At 43.0% G+C, this 7,994-nt stretch overlaps 1 protein-coding gene across 1 annotated transcript; it reads left to right on the forward strand.

The window, feature by feature from the left end:
- Positions 1-1,506: 1,506 nt before the first annotated feature.
- On the forward strand, positions 1,507-5,728 carry IL36B (interleukin 36 beta). The gene is made up of 4 exons (XM_017891481.1): positions 1,507-1,570; positions 2,110-2,217; positions 4,191-4,330; positions 5,173-5,728. Exons 1-4 carry the CDS (start codon positions 1,558-1,560, stop codon positions 5,383-5,385), a joined length of 474 nt encoding a protein of 157 aa, XP_017746970.1. The 5' UTR covers positions 1,507-1,557; the 3' UTR covers positions 5,386-5,728.
- The last annotated feature ends 2,266 nt before the right edge of the window (positions 5,729-7,994 follow it).

The raw sequence follows: 7,994 nt of genomic DNA on the forward strand, positions 1-7,994 counted from the left end.
CACTGCACTCCAGGCTGGTGACAGAGTGAGAGCAAGACTCCATCTCCAAAAAAAAAAAAAAAAAGAATTGTGTGTGTGTGTGAAGATTAAAAGGTTACTCAGGTAAAGTTCTTATAACTTCATTAGAAACAGAATAAGCGCTCAATATTTGTACAATATAAATGTGACATAGTGGGTGTGTATAACTCCTGCAAGGAGTACTGTGACTGGCCTAACATCAGATGCAAACACAGCAATGACTTCATGCAGTTTAGTGGGTCAAGAGAGCCACACCTCTGCCTCCAAGGGAGACACACCTCTGCCTCCAAGGAAGACCAGTAAAGGCGTTCTCCTCAGCTCAGCAACTGGCCTAATCCAGATTTTCTCATTGCTGTTTTCTGATGTTGGCTCTGCTCTTGTTAATCAGGAAATACAGACCAGTCATGCTTGTGTTGCTCCACTGTCACTCATCCAGAGCCTCACAAGACCTATGGGCCGTATCAGCTTTCTTGCCAAAATGAACACATCCAGGAGCAGGAGTGAATGTTCTTTCCTTGGTCATTAAGGGGCCTGGAAGTCCTGGACCAGCTTTTCAGAACACTTACATGCAGCTAGAGCCTTGACTTTGAAACCAGGGACAAGGGCATCTCTTGCTAAAGGTAACTTCTACTGCTCAGAACCCAGGTATGGGGAACTTCTTTCACGTCTCTGTGTTTAGCCTTAAGGTGCCTCTGGGAGTCTTGTCAAAGGTACAGAGTACTGAAGGAGCCAGGGCTGCTTACAAGCGTACAGGTTGGTGATCTGCTTACCCACTGTGTAGGGACAGCTATTGAATCAGACATCAAGGATCCTGAGGGAAGGAGGGTTGTGAATAACTGGTTCTCATTGTGGAGGGTCTGTGATATTCTTGGGGACTATTCTGGTGCCCTAACTAGAAAACCAGAGGCAGATGACCCCTAATAGTCAAAGCACCTTGTGGGGCCCACCAGTGGCCATGTGCGGGATCCTTACAGATGTCTCTTTGGATGAGGAATGGAGGAAGATGGGCTCAGTGAGGCAGGTTAGCTACCAATTACTTAGGAGTGTTCAGCTTCAAGTGAGGAAAAGTGGTGATTAACCTGCTGTGTGGAGGGCTAAAATGGAAATACACACACACACACACACACACACACACTCCCTCCCTCCTTCCTCTCAACCCAGAGACGCAGAGCACTAGAAGGTGCCTGTGGTGATGTGTTGGAACGTCCTAACAATCCCAGATGCAATGAATGGAAAGCGTGCCAAGACCTTCACAGCCTGGAGAAGCAGGACTATGCCAGCCACAGCACAGAGGGGAGCTTCCATTCAGGGTTTTCTGGCCTTGAAATATGCTGTACCCATCTTATTCTCAAATATGCATCTGGGAGAGGCTCTCAGGGCAGGTCTCTCTAAAGAATTTTTACAGTAAAATTTTAGGGGGAGAGGAGAAAAAAGCATAACATTTTTCTTCTCTCCTTCTCTCACATGGCCAAGTGTTAACAACCTCCTCACTACCATCTGATCTATCTGGTTCTCTTCACAACAGGCTCTGAAGACATCATGAACCCACAATGTAAGTGGTGAATTGCAAATCAGCTTGGAAATATCTCCACCTGACCTCACCAAAGACAATAGGATGGAAGGACCCCTACCATTTGCTAAGCTATCAATGTATTTGCTCTTGCTAAAACACTCAGTTCATACAACAGCCTTTGAAAATCTCAGAGCATCTAGCTCTTTTATTATTATCTGTATTTAGAATTGCTTATTTATTTTGATAAGAGGATTTTTAAAACAACATACTGATAACTAATTTAAATATTATGGGGTTTTGTTACCACCTAGACATTTTATCATTCAGAAAAAGACAAGTCACTAATAGCCCTAGGAAAAGGTGAATCTTGCGACTGGAATTGCACGTAGATCCTTTCAGATGCTTTGATTCACAAACTAGCCCCTGCCCTATTTCCCCTCCATTTATCGTTATAGCCACTACTTCTCAGAGCAATGAGACTCTCTCCAGAAACTCAAAAGCCATTAATACCAGGATGCAACTGGAGTCCTGAAGTTGATAACCTTATGTGTATTCTGTGCATTTTTGTCATCTGGCAGGGGAGGCAGCACCCAAATCCTATGCTATTCGTGATTCTCGACAGATGGTGTGGGTCCTGAGTGGAAATTCTTTAATAGCAGCTCCTCTTAGCAACAGTGTTAAGCCTGGTGAGTGACAATCAAACCCACTGTTGCTTCTTGAGGTGATGCCAGCTTCACCAGGAATGAGGCTGAACTTGCACAAGCCTGGCCCTGGACCTCGCCCACGTCTAGGCACCAGCCCAATGGCCACAGGGAAGGTCAAGTGAGAAAGGGTACTATGATTCCCTTCCACAAAGGAAATCCCGTATCTAGAAATGAGGGTATTAAGGGTTGACAGCTCCTCTTACCAAAAGAAAATATCTTCAGATTAGAAGGGCTTATCCATTCAAATAACAGCTAGCCTTCTCCTTGGAGTTTCTCTCGTTCAGGTTCCAACCGTTGCTACCTATGTCCTCAGATTCAAACTCCATCATCTTTCCACCACTAAACCTACCCTGCTTTCTAAGTTGGCATCATCTTTTCTAATAATGGGGAAATATTCCTTCCTTCCATCAAAAGTCAGTCCATCTCAGTTTCTTTCCCTGTATCCAGAACTTCAACATTTAATTCCTCACTTCCCTGCAAATTCCACCTTTGTTTACTGGATCCTTTCTATCATTGTCAGACATGCTGTAACCTTCTCTTGATTCCCACATTTTCCCCCTACCAACACTTTTTCTTATGCCAATCATAGCAAAACTTCACAAGAGCTGGCTGCATAGTTTGCATTCTAACATCTGGATTACTCTGACTACTACTCCCCCCAAACTCCTATTTCACCCATGACCTTCAAATACTCAAACCCAAAGGATACTTCTTGGTCCCCATGCTATTTGGCCCTCAGCTCACTAGTGTAATGGACCATTTCCTTCCTGAATACTCTACATCTTCTCCCTTTTTATTTTTTAAATGGAGTCTCTCTCTGTCACCCAGGCCGGAGTGCAATGGCGTGATCTCAGCTCACTGCAACCTCCGCCTCCCAGGTTTCAAGCAATTCTCCTGCCTCAGCCTCCCGAGTAGCTGGGATTACAGGTGCCCACCACTGTGCCTGGCTAACTTTTGTATTCTTAATAGAGATGGGGTTTCACCATATTGGTCAGGCTGGTCTCAAACTCCTGACCTCATGATCCGCCCACCTCAGTCTCCCAAAGTGCTGGGATTACAGGCGTGAGCCACCACGCCTGGCCCATCTTCTCCTTCTATAAGAACATTACTTCTCCTGAGGTTTGCTGGCTCCTCTTTTGCATTTTCCTTTATGACTCTCTTTTGTCTCGGAAATCTCCAAATGATGATGTTCTTCAGGGCTCAGCCAGTCATCACTTACAAGCCCTGTGAATGGGCAACGAGCTGATCCTTTGGATTGATGAATCACTGCTATGCTCATTCGCTCTGCCGCTGACACTTGCAACACAGAACTCCTCTCTCAATAGTTGACTCATGCCCTCTTGATGTCCTCTCAGATACCTCTAACTTCATGTATCCCAAGTAGAACAATGGATCTGTCTTCTCAAAACCGCTAACGGTCTCTGTTAGTGGCATTTCTGTCCACTCCATGTCCTCAAGCCAGAAATACAGGAGATATCCTTGATTCCTCCTTTCCCTCACTCTCCATCCAATCTATTAGCAAAGACTGGTAGGTCTACGTGCAAAACATGCCTGATTTCTAAGATAACGTCATCTCTTGCCGGGACCACTGCCATTACATTCTCACTATCCCCCTCTCACTTTATTTGGGTAGCCTCCATCCCATCTCATGTTGTGGCCCATGAGATAGAAGCTCCACACTTTTATCTCACAGGCCACATCTTAAGCGTATGACCACATTTTGCTGCAAGGGTGGCAGGAAATTTTACTTTTCTTTTTGGGAAGCGATGTGTCCTAGTGACAACTGGGGTTCTGTTATTAAGGAGTAAAAACAAAATAGGTTTGAGGGGGTGATGGAGGGTCTCTGCCACATGACTGATGGGAGAAGCCTGTCACTATTCCCTGCCTGGGAGGAGTAACTGAGTGTCAGACCAGTAAGATTGAAACATCTTCTCCATTTTCCTTTGTGTTTCCAGTTACTCTTCATTTAATAACTTGCAGAGACACAGAATTCAGTGATAAGAAAAAGGGTAATCTGGTTTACCTGGGAATCAAGGGAAAAGATCTCTGTCTCTTCTGTGCAGAAATTCAGGGCAAGCCTACTTTGCAGCTTAAGGTGAGTGATTGTGCAGCTAATGAGAGAAGTACTGTCAAATGGACTTTTTATTTCATTTAACATGTTACTGAATAAAAATAATATTCTTGCAATCCTGGGTTATTCAATGTAAGGAAATAATTCTGACCTGACTGATCCCCAAATCTACAAATGCTGCCTTTGGAATGGATATAACACTTCTTTTAATGTCAGAGCATAGATCCTCTGAAAGATAGCAAGTACACTCACAGGAATGTTTCAGAAAAGCCAAAGAACAGTAGTTTCTCCATTCTCAGTACTGATTAACTGCCTTCTGGAAATCCTCTAAGATGATGGGATGCTGTCACTACAGCAAAGGCCACTGCACAGCAGAGGAGACAAAAAGAGATTGTGAATGTGAATTTTGAAGATTACATGTTTATGGTCTGTGTATCATAAACACATAAATCTTACCAAGGCAATATTGTAGTTATGAAGCTAATCCTTCTGCTGTTGATGGAAGTTGTAATGCACAAGCCCACTTGGAGGTTGAGAATGCAGCAAGACTGGCAGGAACCGGCAGACAAATGCATACCAAAAGCACCAAGAGAGAGATTTAAGCCTCCCTCTGTTCCAGGGAAGACAATGATGCTTCAGAGAGTCAGAGTACCTTGTGTCACAGGATCCCGGAGTGGAGCCAGGCTGTGGGAACCCAGCCAGTTCCCTGTTTCACAGTCTAATGCCCTGCTTCATCTGCCTTTGTCCCCAGCCTCTGTCCCTTCCTTTGGGGGCAGCAGTCCCTCTCCTGTTATACACTCAGGGCTGAGTTACTTTAGCTTCCTCCTCCCACCCTCCTCTCTAACAAGCCTCTTTTCCACCCCCAGGAGAAAAATATCATGGACCTGTACAGGGAGAAGGAAGCACAGAAGCCCTTTCTCTTTTTCCACAATGAAGAAGGCTCCACTTCTGTCTTTCAGTCAGTCTCTTACCCTGGCTGGTTCCTAGCCACCTCCTCCACATCAGGACAGCCCATCTTTCTCACCCAGGAGAGGGGCAAAACTAGTAACACTAACTTCTACTTAGATTCTGTGGAATAAATCCAGCCTAGGCTGTGGATAGAGAATCAAGCTGTTAGAGTCATCTTAACAGACCATCATGTGACCAGCACTTCAGTCCATCCATAGCTTACCTCATTCTTACCATCCAAAAGCCACCTCCTCCTCCAAACATCCATTTCTGTACCAACACCCTCACTTGAATTTCACTATCCCAGATTAAAACCTAAGAATCACTTTCCATTCTTTCTTGATCTTACCCCACCATCCACTCAGCTGCCATGCCCAGTTTAGTCAACCACCCAAATGCTGCTTCATGCAACCCTCCTTTCCTATTCCTTTTGCCAACCCATGATGTAGAGATGTGGATTCATGACATTTTTGTTCATACAACTTTTTCAATAAAAGAATAAGATGCATTAATTTTTTACGTGTTTATTATGAACATTCTAATATGTACCCCAAAAATAAAGTGAAAGAATGGGATGAATGTGAAATTAAAAGTTTGCATGTCTTCATAATCGTAATGAATTCTTAATGTCATTAGTTAATAATTTAACAGTGTATACACTTAACCCTTTAACAACACGATTTTGAACTGCACAGGTCCACTGAAACAGTGATTTTTTCAATAAAAGTTACACCAAATGTTCCTGCTTCTCCCACCTCCCACTCTAACTCCTCCACCTCTTCTGCCTCTCCATCCCTGAGACAGTAAAAACAACCCCTCCTGTTTCTTCTCCTCAGTCGATGTGAAGATGATGAGGATAAAGGCTGTTAGGATGATTCACTTCCACTTAATGAATAATAATAATATGTTTTCTCTTCCTTACGAGTTTCCTATTAACATTTTCTTTCCTCTAGCCTACTTTGTTGTAAGAATACGTTATATAATACATATAACATACAAAACATGTTAATTGACTGTTTATATTATTGACAAGGCTTCTGGTCAGCAGTAGGTTATTAGTTAAGTTTTTAGGAAGTCAGCAATTACACATGAATTTTTGACTGTATTGCTACTCCCATGTTGTTCAAGGGTCAACTGTACTTTGGTTAGGATAAGTTGCTAACCGTGGAGATTGTAAACCAATCCATATTTTAAAAAATCATTTATATTGGTTTTAATTTCTTTCAGACAACTTCTAGAACTGGGTTTTTTTGTTTGTTTGTTTTTACTTTATAAAGTAGCTGGAAGAAGAAGCATCAGCTATGACACTTTCTTGTTATTATTCATGTTTTCTGGAATTTTGTTAGTATACATTCAATCTACAGCTCTTTTATAGGGATATTTTAAAGCCAGTTGTCCATTTTGTGAGGGTTATTTTAATTAAAGTTTGTAATATAATCTGCAAATTCACTAACGAAGTACATGTAGACTGCAATAAATATACCATAATATCCTGAGCATGAACATGAGCATAACAGGCTGTCTTCTCTCAAGAGATCTTGTCCTTCTTTGCACATGACAAGCAGGCATATTGGGTCTTGCAATGGGTACCCATTGATAAATTCAAATTTCTCAGTCAGGCATAATTTGTCCCCAAACCTATGCTTCTGGCATTATCTCTCATTTCTTCATTCCCCCCCCCCACCCCGCATTCTGTTTGGGATACTCCTTGAACCCCACCTTACATGCTGTTAGCAGACATTTTACTCCAGTCATTACCGTGCAACCAACTTTGAAACAGTGTAACCTGGCAGTGTATTATTTCAGCAACATTGAATATTTCTCTCTTCCAGCTTCAGCCCTCCCAAGACAACGTAGGGAAGGACACTTGCTGGAACCTAGTTGGAATTCACACATGCATAAACCTGGATGTGAGAGGGAGCTGCTGCATGGGAACCCTTGACCAATGGGGAATGGGAGTGGGTGAGGAGCAACTTCTCTTATCCGTTTCACAGGTGGACAGTTCTGAGATGCATTCATTCTTCATGGTTCCTCAGACGTTCCCAGCAGTATTGAGACGTAATCACCCACGGCAGGGCTAAGTTCAAGAACACATCCTGAATTGACTTCCCTCATTTCCCTGCTTCAATTTCCCCAGCCCCTTCTCATGTTTCCTAGGGTCAATTGTCATCCTCTTGCATGCAAACCCTTGTCTCAAGCTCTGCTTTCTGGTATAAACCTAGGCTAAGATAGATTCTATCAAAACCAACTTCTCTTCTCTACTCCTCCAACACTTTGAATTTCTTCCCTCTACGTCCCTGCTCATGCCTTTGCACACATCTCAAACACTTCCATTGCTGCCTATGTCTTACTAACATCCTAAATCCCTTCCAGCTGTTTAGGGGACTCTCCTCATCTCCCCAACCAAAGGCAACATCTCATCTTCTGTGAGGTCTGTAGCATTTTTGCCTTCTCATGGGACATTTATTTTCTTAGGCTTTGTGCTATAGCTTCTTCTCCTTGTCTTGGCCCATTTGCTGTCTTCTCCTCAACCAAATTCTAGGTACATAGAGGCAGAAATTTGTCTCTTTCATTTATGAACTCCCTTTATATACCAAATCTTCCCTCCCTCTTAGCAGTTTCTCAGAATATATTGTTGAAGCAAATTAATTTTCATTTAATGTATTAGCATCTTCCCATTAATACCAAAGTGCATCAGGGAGAATCTGCATTATCATGGCCGGGGCACCCCTCAATTTCA

This window comes from Rhinopithecus bieti, unplaced genomic scaffold, assembly GCF_001698545.2.
Source record: "Rhinopithecus bieti isolate Rb0 unplaced genomic scaffold, ASM169854v2 scaffold_20362, whole genome shotgun sequence".
NCBI classification, from domain to species: domain Eukaryota; kingdom Metazoa; phylum Chordata; class Mammalia; order Primates; family Cercopithecidae; genus Rhinopithecus; species Rhinopithecus bieti.